The following is a 19,775-nucleotide window of genomic DNA, read 5'->3' as shown; positions in this document are numbered from 1 at the left end:
TGTCCAATGATTTCACCACTTTCCAAATGTGCTGCTATCCCATCTTTAATAACTGACTCTAGCAGTTTCCCCACTACCGATGTTAGACTAACTGGTCTGTAATTCCCCGTTTTCTCTCTCCCTCCCTTCTTAAAAAGTGGGGTTACGTTTGCTACCCGCCAATCCTCAGGAACTACTCCAGAATCTAAAGAGTTTTGAAAGATTATTACTAATGCATCCACTATTTCTGGAGCTACTTCCTTAAGTACTCTGGGATGCAGCCGATCTGGCCCTGGGGATTTATCGGCCTTTAATCCATTCAATTTACCCAACACCACTTCCCGACTAACCTGGATTTCACTCAATTCCTCCAACTCCTTTGACCCGCGGTCCCCTGCTATTTCCGGCAGATTATTTATGTCTTCCTTAGTGAAGACGGAACCAAAGTAGTTATTCAATTGGTCCGCCATATCCTTGTTCCCCATGATCAACTCACCTGTTTCTGACTGCAAGGGACCTACATTTGTTTTAACTAATCTCTTTCTTTTCACATATCTATTAAAACATTTGCAGTCAGTTTTTATGTTCCCTGCCAGTTTTCTTTCATAATCTATTTTTCCTTTCCTAATTAAGCCCTTTGTCCTCCTCTGCTGGTCTCTGAATTTCTCCCAGTCCTCTGGTATGCTGCTTTTTCTGGCTAATTTGTACACATCATCCTTCGCTTTGATACTATCCCTGATTTCCCTTGTTATCCACGGATGCACTACCTTCCCTGATTTATTCTTTTGCCAAACTGGGATGAACAATTTTTGTAGTTCATCCATGCAGTCTTTAAATGTCTTCCATTGCATATCCACCGTCAACACTTTTAGAATTAATTGCCAGTCAATCTTGGCCAATTCACGTCTCAAAGTTACCTTTCTTTAAGTTCAGAACCATTGTTTCTGAATTAACAATGTCACTCACCATCCTAATGAAGAACTCAACCATATTATGGTCACTCTTGCCCAAGGGGGCACGTACAACAAGACTGCTAACTAACCCTTCCTCATTACTCAATACCCAGTCTAAAATAGCCTGCTCTCTCGTTGGTTCCTCTACATGTTGATTTAGATAACTATCCCGCATACATTCCAAGAAATCCTCTTCCTCAGCACCCCTGCCAATTTGACTCACCCAATCTATATGTAGATTGAAGTCACCCATTATAACTGTTTTGCCTTTGTCGCACGCATTTCTAATTTCCTGTTTGATACCATCTCCAACTTCACTACTACTGTTAGGTGGCCTGTACACAACACCCACCAGCGTTTTCTGCCCCTTAGTGTTTCGCAGCTCTACCCATACCGATTCCACATCCTCCAAACTAATGTCCTTCCTTTCCATTGTGTTAATCTCCTCTCTAACCAGCAATGCTACCCCACCTCCTTTTCCTTTCTCTCTATCCCTCCTGAATATTGAATATCCCTGGATGTTCAGCTCCCAGCCTTGGTCACCCTGGAGCCATGTCTCCGTGATCCCAACTATATCATAATCATTAATGGCTATCTGCACGTTCAACTCATCCACCTTATTACGAATACTCCTTGCATTGAGACACAAAGCCTTCAGGCTTGTTTTTACAACGCTCTTACCCCTTATACAATTATGTTGAAAAGTGGCCCTTTTTGATTTTTGCCCTGGTTTTGTCTGCCTGCCACTTTTACTTTTCACCTTGCTACCTATTGCTTCTACCCTCATTTTACACCCCCCTGCCTCTCTGCTCTTGTACCCATCCCCCTGCCACATTAGTTTAAATCCTCCCCGACAGCACTAGCAAACACTCCCCCAAGGACATTGGTTCCATTCCAGCCCAGGTGCAGACCGTCCTGTTTGTACTGGTCCCACGTCCCCCAGAACCGATGCCCTAAAAATTTGAATCCTTCCCCCTTGCACCATTTTTCAAGCCACGTATTCATCTGCAATATCCTCCTATTTCTACTCTGACTGGCCCGTGGTACTGGTAGTAATCCAGAGATTATTACCTTTGAGGTCCTACTTTTAAGTTTATCTCCTAGCTCCCTAAATTCATCTTGTAGGACCTCATCCTTTTTTTAACCTATATCGTTGGTGCCAATATGCACCACGACAACTGGCTGTTCACCCTCCCCCTCCAGAATGTTCTGCAGCCATTCAGTGACATCACTGACCCTTGCACCAGGGAGGCAACATACCATCCTGGAGTCTCGTTTGCGGCCGCAGAAACGCCTGCCTATTCCCCTGACAATTGAATCCCGTATTACTATTGCCCTTCCACTCTTTTTCCCCCCCTCATGTGCCGCAGAGCCACCCATGGTGCCATGAACTTGGCTGCTGCTGCATTCCCCTGATGAGCCATCTCCCTCAACAGTATCCAAAATGGTATACCTGTTTAGGAGGGAGATGACCGCAGGGGACTCCTGCACTACCTGCCTACTGCTTTGCTGGCTATTGGCCACCCGTTCCCTTTCTGTCCTCTTGCCTTTTACCTGCGGTCTCAGTTGGTGCCGCACATTGTGGGTATTTTCTGGAGACCCCATAGTTGATCAACGGATTTCTTGCTTTTGGGGAATCTACAGAGATGGGGGGTTTTTTTTTTTTTAATCGGAAAGATTACTCAAAATGTTTCCTGATGGGACTTAATAATTTGTTTCTAGGCCAAATCTGAGGTGGGTTCAGGACTGCTGCATGTCTGGAGGTGAGTGGTGGGTGTTGCTGGCCGGCGCTTGTGTGATCTGCTTAGTTTGCGTCCCCCGTATCCTTGGTAACCCACACATGCCGCATGGTTCAGATCAGAATAGTCAAATTTTAAAATCCATTTAATTTGTGCATTGTATAATCCTGAAGTTAGCTTACAAAATATCTGATGTTAACTGGAGTTTTTGTGCATTATACAAGTGCTGGAGATTTTTACATTAGTATGTGAAATGGCAAACTCAAACTGTCGTCTAATCTCATTTAAACTGTGCCGGTGGGAATTGGTATGGGTAGTGTTACAGCCCCTGCTGGAAACATTGAATTACATGGAACAGTGGACAGAGTAATATTGATCATTGAGAGAATGGAATTGGAAAGGATAATAACATTCCAATTTCAAGCTCACATTGGTCAATATTACCCTGTTGTACGGTGTAACCTTGCCCATACCAATGCCCGTAGATGGAGTTTAAATGAGATTAGAAGCCAGTTTCTCTGTAACTGTAACACTATATTCTGCACACTTTATTTTTTGCATTTGCACAACCTGTTTTAATCATTTGGAATGATTGCACTTTGTATGGTTTGATCTGTCAGATAGTACCCAAAACAACCCTTTGTCTCTGTGTCTCAGTACAAATGGCAATAATAAACCAATAACAATAGCCACTCAGATCATTGGATAGAATGGACTAATACTGCCCATGAAGAGCACGAGCAAAGTATCAACACCCTCTGGCATCTTGGTAACAACACCCACTGAAAGTAACAATTGATTTTCTGTCCTTTAGAATAAAAACAGAACATGGTTTCAAAATGTGGGTGGGTGGCACAGGGGATGCAGCTAGTAGAGCTGTAACTGATCTTGGGTGCTCTCCGTTTGCATGTTCTCCCTATGAGCTGATGGTTCCCTCCCCGAGGTTCAGTTTCCTTAAAGACGTGTGGTTAATAAGTTAACTGATTATTGTAAATTAACCCTTGTATGTAGGTAAAATCTGGGGGGCGTTGATGGGAATGTTGGAAGAATTAAAAAAAATGGTGTAAGTGTGGGATTAGTGCAAGTGCATGGTAGATGGTCAGTGCAGACGTGGTGTGCCAAAAGGCATGTTTTTATGCTGCATCCCTCCATGACTTTCTATGTTGTGTTTAAGTGGAGGCTATAAGGGTGCAATGATTGGTAAGTTCACCTGCCATTTTGTATACTTTGGCTATTAACTAGAATTTTACAATTTGAATGCTTGATGTTTTTATGTTAAAGACTATATGAATTTAATGTGGTGACATGTCAGGGTAGCCTGCACGTTTCAATACTTAGCATAACAATTGAGGAGGAGGAGGAGAGAAAAGGAATGACAGCGAGCTGGACTGTTACAAAGCTAACATCTATACTTTCCTGTTCTCTGCAGTTATCAGATGATGCACATAAAGACTGAACTGACAGCAATCGGGGCAGCCTTGGCACTTGTGGCCATCCCACTGCAGGGCCTAAAGAGGTATAAGCTACAGTTCCCAACGCAGCACAAGGTCTCTGTGTGGTTAACGTACTCTGTATCCCTGTCCCTCAGCATTACAGGCACTTGCGATTCCTCAGCTTCCCTGAGATTTGTGCATGTAGATTGTTAATGTGTCATAATAGGGTCCAGGAAATAATGAAAGTGCCCACCGAATGCTGGTCTTTATTTATGGAGGATGAGATCCACCTGGTTGAAATGAAACTACAGCAATATAAAGCCAGAATACTGTGAACAGTTTTAGACATTGCACATTGAGAAGAGTATATTCTGCAAACACAAAGTTCCCTCAGCACCATTTCCCTGCACAAACCTACTTTCCTTTAATAACTGAACTCCATCTTGGTATTGGCGTCATGTTTGGCACAGACATTGTGGGCAGAAGAGTCTGTTCCTGTGCTGTACTGTGTTCTAATCTCTGGCTTAAACACACTCAGCAACCGGGCCTCCAGTCTTCGTAGGCTGAGAGTTTAAATGATTCATTGTTCTTTGGATGAAAGAAGTTGGTTTAGGTTTCAGGCCTGAATGGCTGATATATTATTCTGAGACCGTGACCCCTCGTTCAGAACAGCTCAGCCAGAGGACGCACTCACTCCGCATCCATGCTGTTAAACCCATAAACATTTAGTGTGTTTCATCAGATCCACCGTGATCCTGCAGAAGGTGCATGCCACAGAAGTTGGGTGTTCTGCCCATTGCATCCACGCCAACTGAAGATGGTCTGTGGGTTAATATCACTTACCAGGGCTTGGTTTTTGGTTTGTTAGGAAATACATAGAATGTGGTGAGTTTCTGCTGCCACCACCAGCCCTTGCTATTCATAATGGAAAGAAAAAGGTCTCAACACTCTAATACTTCTACCGATTCACAGATTAGCAACCCTGAGTTAATGTCCTCTTTGCTAAGGGAAATGGGTAGTTCCTGCTCCTTTGTCTGGCCCTTCCTTGATTGGGAGTGTCTAAGTCATTTTTTCATCACCCAGCCTGGGAAATGTAAATGTCTGGTGGTTTATAATTGTGATGGAACGGATGGATTTGTTGAGGGTTCTAATTACTCTGTTTACAGGAGCTCCTCTCAATCCTCAGTCTTGTGGCTTTTCACTGTGATGCTCTGCTCTTACTCCCTGTTCTTCTCCTGGAGAGCTAACCTGGACATTACCAAACCTCTCTTTGTTGGCGTGGTAAGTATCCAGTGATTCATTCAGCTTATTTGACCACATGATGAACAATGTTTACTGTGTGATTCACTTTGCAATGTGTTCTAATTCCCATTGATGTACATTTTGTTTTGTGCAAGCAAAACATGCAAGCAATTTGGTTCCACTTTATTGGACGTGTCAACCGCTCGATCTGATGACCGGATATTTCCGGGTATGAGCCTGGATAAATAATAAATACACAAGTACAGGATCACTTGGCCATTGGCATCCATGAAAACAGGAATGGCATGATGGTGCAGCAGTTATTGTCGCTAATGAGCTTCTGTGTTCCACCTTCCTGACCTCTGGTTCTGTCTGTGGGGTTTACAGTTCTCCTTGTGACCCCATGGATCTCCGGTTTCTTCCCATTCTGGGAGGTTAATTGGTTTTAGTAGATTACCCCTCATAGAGGTAAAGTGCTAGAAATGAATCGGGGACAAGTTGGTGAGAGATGCAGAGGGAAAAGCGGGGGAATGGGATTGTTGGGATTGCTGTGCTGGGTGTCCAAATGGACCTGATGGGCCAAATGACCACATCCTCAATTGTAAGAAGCAAGTTGCATATTTACCCTTTCGTGTCATCTTGAATATAGGTCCAGAATGGACTCGGTGACCGATCTAATGATCTGGACGTGCTTGTGCTGCATAACATTGCCATAGAGCAGGTTGCTCAATCGAGAGTCATGTGTTTCACTTGAAACTTGGATGAAGACTTGCTGCTGTCAGCTGTGCAAAAGCACAGTAATTAGAAAGATCAGCACTCTCCACAGGTCCTTGTGATCATCCCACTGCACATCCAGCTGCTGCTTAGTTTTTATATTTAATACTCGCTGTGAATGATTTCCTGAGATCAACCTGTACTACTTGCACTATTATGAATGAATGATTGAATAGGTTTATTGGCCAAGTATTCACATACAAGGAATTTGCCTTGCTGCTCCGCCCACAAGTGACAACATGACATACAGTGACAGTTAGGAATGACACCTAAATCATTAAACCATAAACCATTTATGGTATTGTCACCAAGCATTACTGATGTTTTTTTATATTTCTTTTGTTATTGTTTGTTTACGTGTTGTGTTGTTGCATTAATGTGACTGTAAAGCTGCAGTAAGAATTCAATTATTCCGTTCCCCGGTGCATGTGACAATTAAACACTCCTGACTCTCGTCACTCTTGAACATATCGTTTGCTGCTTTGAATCTGTTTCCCTTTCTTTCACTCTTGGCTTACATCGGGGATAACTTCAGTATGTTGAGGAGGTCTCATAGTTCAGACTGAGACAGAAGGTCAGTTATCACCCTTAGGAATTGGATTATCTTGTATCTTGGTGACTAAAACAGAATGCATTTCTCGATGCTCTCACCCTCGAGTACTGTAGAAACACCCATAGATGTAGCTTGGGCATCAGGTAATAGGCTCAGCATTCTTGATCAGTCTGAATTAGGGTATTGACCTAACATGTCATTTATCTCTGTTCTTCAGATGTTGCCTGCCCCACTGAGTCACTCGAGCACTCTCTGTCTTTTTCAGCATTCTTTATTCCTATTAAATTCCTATCTGCTGTGGGGAGAAGGATATTGAACTATATTGTTCATATATATTGTTAGTTACATTTCAGAGATTGAGTTAGCTACTGGATGACATATTACACCAGTGAGGTCAGGCGGTCAGTCAGTGGGAGAGACTGCAAAGACTATAATGAGGTTGTAGAACAGAGAAAGGGAAAGTCAAGGCTACTGAAAAATAGTGTAAACCTACAACCTCTCATTGCTTTCATCTGCATTTTCTCTGTAACTATAACATTGTACTCTAACACACATTCTGCACTGAATAGGTCTCTGTTCAAGAGAATCAGAGGCCTTCCTGATGGTAAATGGAAGTCGTATGGCGCTTCAGCCCAACTTGCCCACACTGGCCAACATGTCCCAGCTACACGAGTCCCACCTGCCTGCGTTTGGCCAATATCCCTTCAAACCTGCCCTATCCATGTACCTGTCTGTAAAACGTTGCAATAGACCCTGCCTCAACTACTTCCTCTCGCAGCTCGTTACATATACCCACCACCCTTTGTGCAAAAATCTGTAGATTGGTACGTTCATTGGCCACTGTAAACTCCCCTGACATGTAGATGAGTGTGGAATCTGGGAACAGTTGATGAGAACATAGGGAGAAAGGAATGAGATTAATGTAGGATGAGTGTAAATATGTGTTTGGCGATCAGTGTGGACTCAGTGGAACAAAGGATCGGATTCTGCGGTGTAAATCTTTGTGACTCTAGGACATATTTGAAATTATAGAGAAGGAAAGGTGGAAAAAAACAAAAGCTAAAAATGAGGTGCAAGACTCGTGTCTCTCCCGTCTCAGTTTCTGAGACTACACTTACTTTTATTTTCTTTCTTATGTCATTCACACAGAGAGAAAGTATCACCTTCTCTCCAGATCAGGGGGGTCCAAACAGACCAAATATAGTTGGCTTTAGGCCGTTTGTGAATATGTGATACACATCTGCTAACTTTCCACAGCTGGTATTTTCACTCTTAACCTCTTATTAATCCTTTATTATCAAAAGCACAGCTGTCTGTGACTGTTAATGTTCCATATAACACCCAGATGAATTGCTTCAAATATTCTAGCACATTCCAAAGCATAGTTTGCGGCAGCCTTGTGGCATGGTGCTGAGTTCTGTTGCCTCACAGCACCAGAGATGGTGAAGCACCTGACCGCTGGTGCTGTCCATGTGGAAGTTGCACCTTCTCTCCCTGTGACTGCATGGGTTTCCCATCATATTCCAAAGATGTGGGGGGTTGCCCCTGTAAAATGGCCCTGCTGTAGCTGGATGGCAGGGAATGGGATGGGGGTAGGAGTTGGTGGTGGGATGCAAGAGACAAGCTAGGACAAGTGTAGTTTGGAATTTGATGGTTGGCAGGGATGTGGTGGGCTGTGGGTCCTGATGTCCCAATCAGATGTATGACTAAGACAGTGTTCATTTTCTTTCTACAGGTTGAAAGATTCTGGTTACAGAGTAATTTGGTGGTTTGTGTTCTGGCAGGCTGTGGTCTAGCTTCAGTCTCTTCTGTGCTGCAGAGAATAATGGGCAATCACTCACTGTGGCGCTGGGCAGAGTGGCTCCCTGCTATCCTCCTCACTGCTTACCAACTCCAATGCAACTACAGGTAAGCATTGCTTTGCAGATGAACGTGCAGTAGTTGCTTGTGTGTTAGCTAGGCTGAGTGAAATCATGGTCACTGCTCTCTGAGTCAAAGACTCTGGGGTTAACATCCACTTTGGTGAATTCAGGAAATTATATCGGGAAGGCTGAGGAATTTTCACATTATCATTGCTGCTATTTTCTGTTGGAGATATTAGAGTAAGCCTCTCTGCCTTCTTGGGTAGATACAAACAGCCTTCCATTAATTTTAAGAAGCCTTTTTAAGGGTGGCACAGTGGCGCAACAATAGAGTTGCTGCCTTACAGTGCTTGCAGCGCCGGAGACTCGGCTTCGATCCCGACTACGGTTGCCATCTGTACGCAGTTTGTACGTTCTCACCGTGACCTGCGTGGGTTTTCTCAGAGGTCTTCGGTTTCCTCCCACACTCCAAAGACGTACAGGTTTGTAGGTCACTTGGCTTGGTAAATGTAAAAATTGTCCCTGGTGTGTATAGGATGTGTGGGGATCGCTTTCCGGCGCGGACCCGATGGGTTTCCGCGCTGTATCTCTAAACTAATATTTGGGTTGTCTTGAGTATTGGCTCCTGAACAAATAGCATGGACATTATCCTCATGATGTTACCTGGGTTGTGGTTGTGTACACATTGGTTCCTAGGTGATTGTCAAGAGTGTTTTATTGTCATGTAGGAAACAGAACAATAGAATTCTTATTTGCAGCAGCACAACAGGTTTGTAAACACAGTATTTAATAGATAATATTATAACAACACACCCAGGTCTCGTTGCACCTCCCCTTTTCCTAATCTGACACCATTCAAATAATAATCTGCCTTCCTGTTCTTGCCACTAAAATGGATAACCTCACATTTATCCACATTGTACTGCATCTGCCATGTATCTGCCCACTCACCCAATCTATCCAAGTCATCTTGCAGCCTCGTAGCATCCTCCTCGCGGCTCTTTTTATTTTTCGCCAGAGAGGGAGGAACAATTTTTGGAGTTCATCTATGCGGTCTTTAAATCTTTGCAATTGCATCCCCACCATCAACCCTTTAATTATAATTTGCCAGCCAATTCCCCTTCTCATATCTTCAAAGTCTCCTGTCTTTAAGTTCTGATGATGAATAGACTGCACATTGCGTTTGGATATGGCATTGAAGGATTTTGATTCCATGATAAAGTAACAATAATATACTTCCTAGTCAGGATGATGTGCAGCATGGAGAACAGGGGAATTTGAGCTACAGTACACAGACTGCCCTTGTTCTTTTATCTAGCGGAGGTCAGATTTAGTAGTTCAGTTGAAGCATGAAAGAGATTCATAAATCCATTTTGTAGCTGATACACCTATAAACACTGACAGAGGAGAGAATATATAGACTGGATGGTGTGCAAATCAAGTAGGTTTCTTTGATGGTGATGGTGTTGAATATTTTGAGAGTTATGGGCACTGCTTCCATCCAGGCAAGTGGAGAGCATTCCATCACTCTTCTGAATTGAGCCTTGTAACTTGCGGAAAGGCTTTGGGGAGTCAGGATTGGAATTAGTCGATGTAGTCTCTGATTTATTCCAGTAACAAAAATATTGACGTATCTCGTTCAGCTGGGTCCCAGTCTCAGGATCTTGCTGGAAGACTAAACATTCAAAATTGATAATGCTCAAGGAGAAGTTGGCATTGCGTTGAAGATGGTGATTGCCAAATGACTTGTTTGTCATAAGTGTCAGCTGCCACAGAACAGCATTCCAGAATGGTGTTTATGTCATGCTGTATGAAGCAGTGTTTAGTTTAGTGTATTAGTTTGGTTTATTATTGTCACATGTACTTGTGTACAGTGAAAAGCTTTTTGTTGCATGCTATCCAATCAAAGAAAAGACAATGGTGCAAAGACAAGACAGGACAAAGACAAGACAGGAGACATGATTACAAACAAGTCATCCACAGTGTACAGATACAGGATATAGGTATAACATTTAGTGCAAGATAAAGTCCGATAAGGTCCAATTAAAGATAATTCAAAGGTCTCCAATGAGGTAGATGGAAGGTTAGGACTGCCCTCTAGTGGTGAGAGCACAGTTCCGTTGCCTGATAACAGCTGGGGAGAAATTGTCCCTGAATCTGGAGGTATACATTTTCAAACTTCTGTACATCTGGCCTGATGAGAGAGGGGAAAAGATTAAGTGTCCAGGGTGAGACTGGTCCTAAATTATGCCGGTGGCCTTGCCGAGGCAGTTTGGTGCAGATGAAGTCTACGAATGGGAGGTTGGTTTGCACGATGGTCTGGGCTACATCCACAGGGATTGATTGGACCTAGGTAGTCCTGCAGCAGTATCCCAGTGATTGGTCTCAGAATACCCTGCTGGGGGTGAGAGTTGAGAAGTTGCTTCCCGTTGATGCCATTGTGGAATTCACAGGAGATAGACCGTAGGTGGAGTCCAAAAATGGTAATCATGGGTCCTTCATCATTAGCACCTAACACAGACACAAGGGGCTGATTATTATTAAACAAGGCTGTGGGGGGCTCTTTTTGGAGAAGATTGTTGCTATGCTGCTTTCTCATGTGAAAGGGCAGTATCTTATTTAACTTGCTAGATATCACTCTGCTGCCCTGATCCTCTTTGCTGTGATAGTTTGAGATGTACAGAAATTATTTTTTCTATTCAATGTTTTAAATGATGAACTTTTTTTTTTCTCCATCAATCTGATTTTATTCAGGATCTGTGACAAGAGTAACAATGACGTAGTGGACAAATTTGCCAGAAATGTATTGGGCAGCATGCCCCCTGACTCCATCATCCTGCTCCGTGGTGATCTCCCAGGAAACTCTCTGCGGTACCTCCATTACTGTGAGAAGCATCGGCCTGACCTCAGCCTGGTGGATCAGGAGGTAACGAGGACAAGGTCTGCCGGGACACAAGAAAAAGCCAAGGGAGGGAGGGGCATGGATCCAGGACCATGAATTGAATCCTCATATGACCCATCTCATACTGATGAGGCCATTCAGGCCTAATATTCCGTGGTAGTTCCCAAAAGAGCAATCTTACCAGTCCCATTCCTCCTCCACTTGCCTACAGTTTACTATCTTTTCTGTATGCCCATCAACCCCTTTGATTCTTGCCATTAGTCTACACTAAGGGGCAATTTACAATGGGCATTTACCCTACCAGCACATGTATTGGATGTGGAGCATCCAGAGAATACTGAGGTAATCATGGCACAAACACCGACAGCACACAAAGCCAGGATCAAACCCGGATCCATGGAGCAGTAAGACAGCAACTCCACCAGCTGCACCAACGAGCCACCTTGAGTGAACTGTAGTGAGGTAGTTACCTTCATAGAGCAATCAGGCTTTCGACCCAACTCGCCCATGCTGCCCAAACTGACCATAACCACTTTCACTGGCAGATTGCTCCATATATGTATCACTCTCTGAGTGAAAGAATTGACCATCAGGTTCCAATCAAATCCTTCCACTCTCACTCTAAACCTATGCCCGCTAGTTCTTGATTCCACAACGCTGGGGGAAATGACTGTGCATTTACCCTATCTATGCCCTTCATGATTTTATACATCTCTATGTCATACCTCATTCCCCGACGCTCCAAAGAATAAAATCCGAGCCTGCCCAACATCTCCCTATAACTCATTCATCAAGTCCTGGGAACATTCTGGTAAATCATTTCTACACGTCTTCCTGCTTAATGGATCTTCCCTTTAGAGCTCTGTGGCCACAGCACTGCACTTGTAGTACTGAGTACACTCTGGTATTTACGCTGGCAGAATCATTCTGTTACAAACTCTGCCCAATTCCTGATACCATCAATGCATCTAGAATATCTTCCCAAGACCAAATTAGTTTGTGTGTTTCAATCTCTTCATCCTAACATTAAGGAATCACGGATAAAAGGGGTGTTTTGGCTAAATTAAGGTGTTTCTTCCTGTCCTATTGCATTATACGTAGATGGAATGGAGTGGGAATTTGCCCTAAGACAAGAGTGAATTTTCAAAAGAGTGAATACGGTAAAACTCTGATAATCCGTTACTGCCCATTCAAAAATCTCAGTAGTTTGTTATTTGGCTCACCATCTGAAAGGTTCACAATTGGGTCAGGTTAAAGAAAGGACTGAAACAAGTGAAACAACCCTATACGTTGCATTCAAAGGTACAGTTCATTACCTATGATTCCTCAGGTGATGTTTGCCGACCTCTCGCAAGCGCCCTGATTCCCTGACGCACTTTAAACTCACCTGGTTCTGTTACTCATATTTCTTATTATATTTTGGGTTCATTAAGAAATTTGTCATTCTGCTCTGTAAAATTTAAAGAAGAAAAAAAAATCAACTATTAATAGAATAGCATCCCATAGTTCATAAATTTTTTTTTTTTTTAAACATAGTGCTGAAGTAAGCATGTCTGGAGAACATGGAAAGGTGAAGTATGGAGTCAGGACCTTTCATTACTCCAGCACTTTGTGTCTTTTGTGTTTGTTACCCAGCATCTGCAGTTCCCTGTTTCTACGTAAAGTCTATTAGGCTGGATTAGTCCTGATAATATTGGATTAAAGGAGTTTACTGTATGTGGAAGGGCAATTTTGACATATGATGTGTTGGCGTGGAGTTGGCGTGGGGGGGGGAGGGTGGAGAAAGGATGAGAAATGGGGATAACTAGGGGACTGGTTGTGGGTGTGAGGTGAAGGGGAAGGAAAGGTTCAAATATGGAAGTGTTTCCAGATGGGAGAGGGAAGGGATAAGATTATTGTCCTGATGGTGAAATTCAGTGGAAGAACTAGACATGGAGGGTGATCTGAAGCGCCTGAATTCTACACTGGAGAGGGAACCCCTAAGCTGGGTACGGGCGGTAGGAGGAGAATTGTTTCTTGGAGAAGGGTGCAGGAAAAAAGAGCATCAAACCCATGCAGACTGAAGTGCGAGGAAGATTGGGCCTTTTTAGAAGGAAAGGAGTCCTAAGATGAATGAGAGCTGGGGAAAGGAGGTAAGTTTCTAATGGACAGGGGTCTTGGGGTTAGATTCTGTTCTTGCTATGTATTTATCATATACACTGAGGGCTCTTTGATAACAAAATTGCATTTAACTTCACTGCACTAAGTAGCCCCAATGGCATAAATGATCTTTTCTAGTTTCATGTAGTTCTATTTGCTTGTTGACAGTAAAGAACATAACTTGCTATTAATTTCTCTTCAGATGATGACTTACAACTGGTATTTGCCAAAATTGGCCAAACACTTACCCATTGTCCGTTTCCCCGGAAATCGCTGGCAGCCTGTTGACATGGAGGGTTCAGCTGGGATTGTGACTTTCAACCTGCACCAGTTATTTATTGAGAACAGAGAGTGAGTCACTGATTAATAACACTGTACTCAGTGAGCCTGAGCAGTTTAGTGTCGTCATCCATCCGTGGATGCTCAACTCAAAGAGCCCCCATTCTTTCTCCAGGAAGCTCTCTGCCCTTCACTTGGTCTGTTTGAAATTTGTCGAGTATATGTATTTCATATGGAATATTAGAGTAGCTGGAATATCGTTCATTCAGGATCGTGGGGTTGGGGTAACTTATTACCCTGGATAGATGGTGCGTAAAGATCAAAATATGGGTACATGGTTATGAGTGGGGGGGGGTCAGAGTGCTTAGTACCACACCAGCAACCATTCTTTAGTTTGGTTTAGTTTATTGTCATGTACACCGAGGTTCAGTGAAAAAACTTTGTTGCGTGCTAACCAGTCAGCGGAAAGACAACACATGATTACAAACTAGCCATCCCCAGCGTACAGATACGTAATAAAGGGAATAACTTGAATAACGTTTGGTGCTAGATAAAGCCAGTATGTGATTTAGTGGAAAAAACAAAGTATTAAGATCAGGTTCGTTGCTGTAAAGTGAACTGTGAGGAGCACATAAAAAGTCTGCAAAGGGATATACACTGCTTAAGAGAATGTTAGATTAAGTACAGTGTGGGGAAATGTGAACCCATCAACAGTCAGAAGAATATATTATAAATGGTGAGAAACTCAGATATTGTACAGAGGAATCCTGCGGTGTTGCCTCATCAGACACACAATAAACATAGACACAGCAAGCAGTTAGGATGGCAAATGATAAGCTCTATGAACCCAGACATTAATACCCCCCCCTCTCCACTATCCCCACCTTAAGGTTGCCAACTGTTCCGTATTAGCCGGGACATCCCGTATTTTGGGCTAAATTGGTTTGTCCCATACGGGACCTCCCCTTGTTCCGTATTTGACAGCTACTACTCGGGTTGAGTGGACTGTCGGGTCAGAGCGCCGCGTCTGGCCCTGCCTCACACGTCCAGACGTAGCACATGGAGTACAGAAGCAGCACCTCGCCCATCGGTCGGCAGACCGGCCAGTTGTCCGACCTCCGGACCTTCACTTACCGCCGAAACCACCACCCCTCCTTCTCATGGCCAATCATCGTTTCATGAGTTGGATGGGGTGCCGGACTTTGCGCGCGGGCCAAAACTCCTCAGCTGGCCCGCCGGCTGGGCTTTGTGTGCAGTCCAGCGCTGGGCCAACTCATCATTCACCTAGCCACGGCCGAGTCGGTCAATGAATTGCCTTCGGGAATTTGTCCCTTATTTTGACCTTTTGTCCCTTATTTGGGAGTGAGAAAGTTGGCAACCCTACCCCACCCCCATACTGGGAGTACAAAGGTAATTTGAGTGAGGCCCACAGATGAAAGGTGCAGGAGCAGAGCTCCATACAACACGGCTCTGCTCCAGGTGGGAATTGCTTTCTTGCTCTGAAATGAAGATGCTGTGAAGGTTCAGAAGACTGGGATTACTGCCACTCACTGATGTTTCTTTCAGTAAGGAGATCTTTGTGTGTATTGGGCTGCATGAAGGAGACTCCAGTTGGAAACAGAGTTACACCCTGTGGCCTTGGGGAATGTGTGAAAGGCTGGTCCGGTCCACCACTCAGTTCAGCCCTGAAACCTGGATCCAACGCACCAAGTACTTGTACAACTGGACAGAGGAATACGGCAGGTAGGTGTCATTAGTTCACGTAAGGCCCAAGCAGGAGGGTAGACATCGTGGCACTGGGAGCTGTGACTGGAGAATTGCTGGCATGCCGGTTGTGGACATAAGTGTTACGCTGACAAGTGATCGATGGAGTTGTACAAATAGCCAGAATTGGGTTGTCAGGTTACAAGAGGTCTGAAGAAGGGTCTCGACCCGAAACGTCACCCATTCCTTCCCTCCAGAGATTCTGCCTGTCCCGCTGAGTTACTCCAGCATTTTGTGTCTAATGTCAGATTATAAATCAGGGTTCGTGACTTATCAATGTTATTGAATCGGGCAGGAGGGTAGATATTAATGGTTTGCATGGTTGGGAGACAAGTGTCTTTGGAGCATGATGTCAGAGGACTGTGGCTGAAATGCACCTGCCCTTGTTTTCTAAATTGAGGTTGGAGGGAAGCAGGATGAATGGTAACCAAAATGCAAAGAAAAAAGTGCAGAATGCTGGAGATCTAAGATGAAAGATGGAAATGAGGGACAGTTCAGGCAGCAACATCTGTGGAGAGAGAATGGTTCCTAGCCTGTGCCCTATGGCACCTACATCTCTCCACCTGTGCACCCTGGTGCCAACATCAGGTGCCTGTGTGCTTGCCTGTCTGCCCTTTTTGCTTTCTTTCTCCGACTACAGCATTTGCTTTTATTTAGACTGGGAAAAGGTAGAATTTTTGTTTTTCGCACAACTCCAGATTTTTGATTATTTTTTTGTACTAATGCTGTTTTTCGTATACTACTTTTCATGCAGTTTCCCATCTTTTCGTTAATTACAGGGGTGTTTTGTTTTCTGAAATTCTGTCTATTTTTTGTCTAGTGTCAGGTCATAATTATGTTTTTAAATGTTTTCTAGCATTTTCCGTTTACTTCTCACAAGGGCTAAAACTGTTATATTAGATTAAAATTGTCATGGCGTCTCCCTTTCCTGTGACCAAAAGAATTGTCCCCACTGGATCATGTCACCTCTTTAAAAGCAGTCCACTTAGTCCCAATTCCAGCTTTTTCACAAAAGCACTATAATTTTTGTCAAATTCACAAATTAAGGGTTATAATTTTGATTGTTTCTTCTCTACCCATCAGGTGATGTTCAGATTTTATAGCATTTTTTATAGAAAAATCTCAGTTCAACCAGATTTGTCCTGAGGCATAAGGTATTAGCTTGTGTCAATAGCTGAGCAATTTTATAGCATGTTCACAATTGATCCTTACCACAAAGTGCTCGAGTAACTCAGCAGGTCAGGCAGTATCTATGGAGAGGGAGTGGACAGGTGACGTTTCAGCTGAGGAAGAGTCCCAACTCAAAATATTACCTATCCATTTCCTTCACAAATGCTGCCTGGACTGCTGAGTTGTTCCAGCACTTTGTGTTTTGCTCAAGGTTTCAGCATCTGCAGTTCCTTGTGTCCCCAGATTAATCCAAGTTGATCTAAATTCCACACTAATGTTGATATTATAAATATCAGAGCCTAGGAGCTACCTTTCTTATCCCAGTGGTCTCTCCCGGAGAGGGAATGGGATATCCATTCCCATCACCTAAGGTTGCTGGTATTCAGCAATAGCCAAGTGAGAAACAGGATGGGTGGAAGGGGGGCTGGGATAGAGGTGCATTACTGATCTGACATCAGACGCGTCTGTCTTACAGCTACGATCAATTTTCATGGGAAGCCGTGGCAAACGAAGAGATGTGGCAAGCCAGGTAATCCACCACCTCTCACACAGATCTCGAATGGTGTAATGGGCATCTCTCTCCACAGCTTCTTCTATCTTTCTCAATGCCTTCTACCTCTCCACCCACCCCTTTACTGACGCTCATTTCTAATCTGAATGCTTTTAGAATATTCATTGCAACCATCAATGTGGCTAAAAGGGTCCAAAATGAGACATTAAACCAGTAGTTTAACTGAATGATGATTTTGTTACTAATACAATTGCTTAACAATACGCATGCATTTTTCAAATAGCATAGTCCAGCAGGAAGAAATCCAACTAGAAATAATAGATATGTACTCGAATTTGAAGGAGGTCCCGAGTAGTTGATCTCACAGATGGGGTGCCAACCATTCATTTTGGATCAGTAAAGTTGCTTGTATTATTTACTGGTGAAATTCATCTTGGGGTTTTCCTGAATGAAGATGACTGTCTATTTAAATTGGCAGATAATCCAACCCAGCCACAATGGGAGTTAAAAAGAGAGAATCAAGGGTGTGTATATATATCACCAAAGTTTTTATTTGCACCTGAACTTCAATCACATTTAAGAAGGCGATTGGACAGTTACCCTTTATATCTGAAGGGATAGAATAAAAAGCAACACTTTGCTGCAGATTTTGCCATGCTCTCTTTTGAGCACATTAATGGGTTCATGGACTTTTGGTTCCTTTGAATATTGGCCTTGGAAATAGTGCAGTACATATTGAGAGAACAGTTAAAGAGGTCCCATAAACTGGGCTTTTACTCCAAGGACAGAGGTAAAATAGTAATAGACCTCATTCAAAGGACTGTAAATATAAAATGCCACACAAAAAAACATAAATTTCTGTAATTGTCAGATGTTTTTAATGCCAAAAATGTGTTTACATTACGATTTTCTATCAGATAATATTTGTCTAATTCATTTTGGGGTTTTGCAGAATGAAAACACCATTCTTTTTATTTGAGTTGGCAGAGAATCCAGCCCAGCCAGAATCAATAAAGTTGCAACTATATACATTTGTCTATCAGGTGAGATCTATTACCTCTCACCCACTACCATTGTCTAAAGATTAATTTAGTCTCTGTCACTACCATCCAAAGAATTCTCTGCTCTTCAGACTAATGATTATAAATTAGATTGTTGTGTTTATTCTAATCCTCACCCTCAAATTTTGCTTTCTCAGATGTATCAGGAGTTGGTCACCTCAGAGAAACATCCTGTTAATTGGCATAAAAACTACGCAATAGTCTGTGAGAGGATGTTGCGGAACTCTCCACAGGATTTAACTGGTGTTGATCCACGATTTCTTCTGTCAGAAACTATCAAACATTTTTCGCTCTATGTGGCCAAAGCACCAGATGACCCACAAATAAATGCCATTGTTCAGGTCATTGGGCACCTGAAGGGGGAGCAAGAAAGAGTAAGAAAACTGGAGAGGACGAGGGAAGCATCTGATATCAGTGATGAGCCACTGACTGGAAGCACTGCCTTTCCTCACTGAATAGATGAACAACCTCAGAAGTTATTGACCAATCGTAATCGTTTTGAGTCTCGCTAATCAGATCACAGGATCATTTGCTAACAAGTCTCTCTGGTTTAAGAATTGTGTGGACCATGTAATGTCGTGTTTTTTGATTACAAAGGATGATGATGATGGGTGAAATTGTACATATTGTTTTATACTGTACTTCATTTTAAATGATAAATCATTAAGTTATACTTTTTAATTGGTGTCTGAGTTGCATTTGTTAACAAGTAACAATGTTGATCTCATTTCATAGATCACTGGGAGCGTTTAATTGAAACTGATTTTCTTGATCCATTTTCCGATAGTTGAGGTTTTGGAAATTGCAAAAGTTGGAATCTTGAACAAAACAAAAAAGCTGGAGGAACCCAGCGGGTTAGGCAACATCTGTGGAACAAATGGGCGGGTGATGTTTCGGGTCAGGATCCTTTTTCAGGCTGATAGAAGTGGGGTGGGGTCTTGAAGAGACTTTCGAGTGGCACAAAGTCTGGCAAGTATAGACGGATACAGGTGAGGGGTTTGATTGACAGATAGGTGGAGTGTGACTAGAGGTGAAAACATGGCAAAAGGAGTCAGATGAGAGGAACAATTAAATGTAAAGCTGGAAGGAAGGGTGTGCGTAGAAGGGAATGGGGGAGTGGAAAGAAGGAGTAAAAGGGAAGTGGGGGACTTGGGTATGGGAGGTGTGTGTACGAAGGAGAAAGGAATAAGGGTTGGGGAAAACGGAAGTGCACCAATGAGGGACACAGGAAACAAAGAGAAAGTAGGCAGAATATTACTTTTAGTTGGAGAATTCAGATTTGTAGATTACCCAAGCGGAATATGAGGTGTTCTTAATCAAGTTTGCGTCCCAGCATTTATCAGGCAACTGAACCATCCTATTACCAACTAGAGTGATCCTGACCAACCATCTACCTCGTTGGAGTACACTGAGA

General features: G+C 43.1%; 1 protein-coding gene across 3 annotated transcripts in view; it reads left to right on the top strand.

Annotated features, from left to right (window-relative positions):
* tmem260 (transmembrane protein 260) overlaps positions 1–19,042 on the top strand; it is a 31,346-nt gene extending 12,304 nt beyond the window's left edge. For 2 of the 3 annotated variants that reach the window (XM_033044433.1, XM_033044435.1), the window contains 10 exons: positions 2,655–2,695; positions 4,101–4,187; positions 5,271–5,385; positions 8,409–8,581; positions 11,290–11,461; positions 13,779–13,927; positions 15,422–15,598; positions 17,265–17,318; positions 18,253–18,343; positions 18,499–19,042. In XM_033044433.1, coding sequence (XP_032900324.1) covers positions 2,655–2,695; positions 4,101–4,187; positions 5,271–5,385; positions 8,409–8,581; positions 11,290–11,461; positions 13,779–13,927; positions 15,422–15,598; positions 17,265–17,318; positions 18,253–18,343; positions 18,499–18,816 — 1,377 coding nt within the window. In that variant the 3' untranslated portion in view covers positions 18,817–19,042. The remainder of the gene's footprint in view (positions 1–2,654; positions 2,696–4,100; positions 4,188–5,270; positions 5,386–8,408; positions 8,582–11,289; positions 11,462–13,778; positions 13,928–15,421; positions 15,599–17,264; positions 17,319–18,252; positions 18,344–18,498) is intronic. The other variant, XM_033044434.1, reaches the window with a different exon arrangement.
* The last annotated feature ends 733 nt before the right edge of the window (positions 19,043–19,775 follow it).

This window comes from Amblyraja radiata, chromosome 26, assembly GCF_010909765.2.
Source record: "Amblyraja radiata isolate CabotCenter1 chromosome 26, sAmbRad1.1.pri, whole genome shotgun sequence".
NCBI classification, from domain to species: Eukaryota; Metazoa; Chordata; class Chondrichthyes; order Rajiformes; family Rajidae; genus Amblyraja; species Amblyraja radiata.
This window is presented reverse-complemented; position numbering and strand designations above follow the sequence as displayed.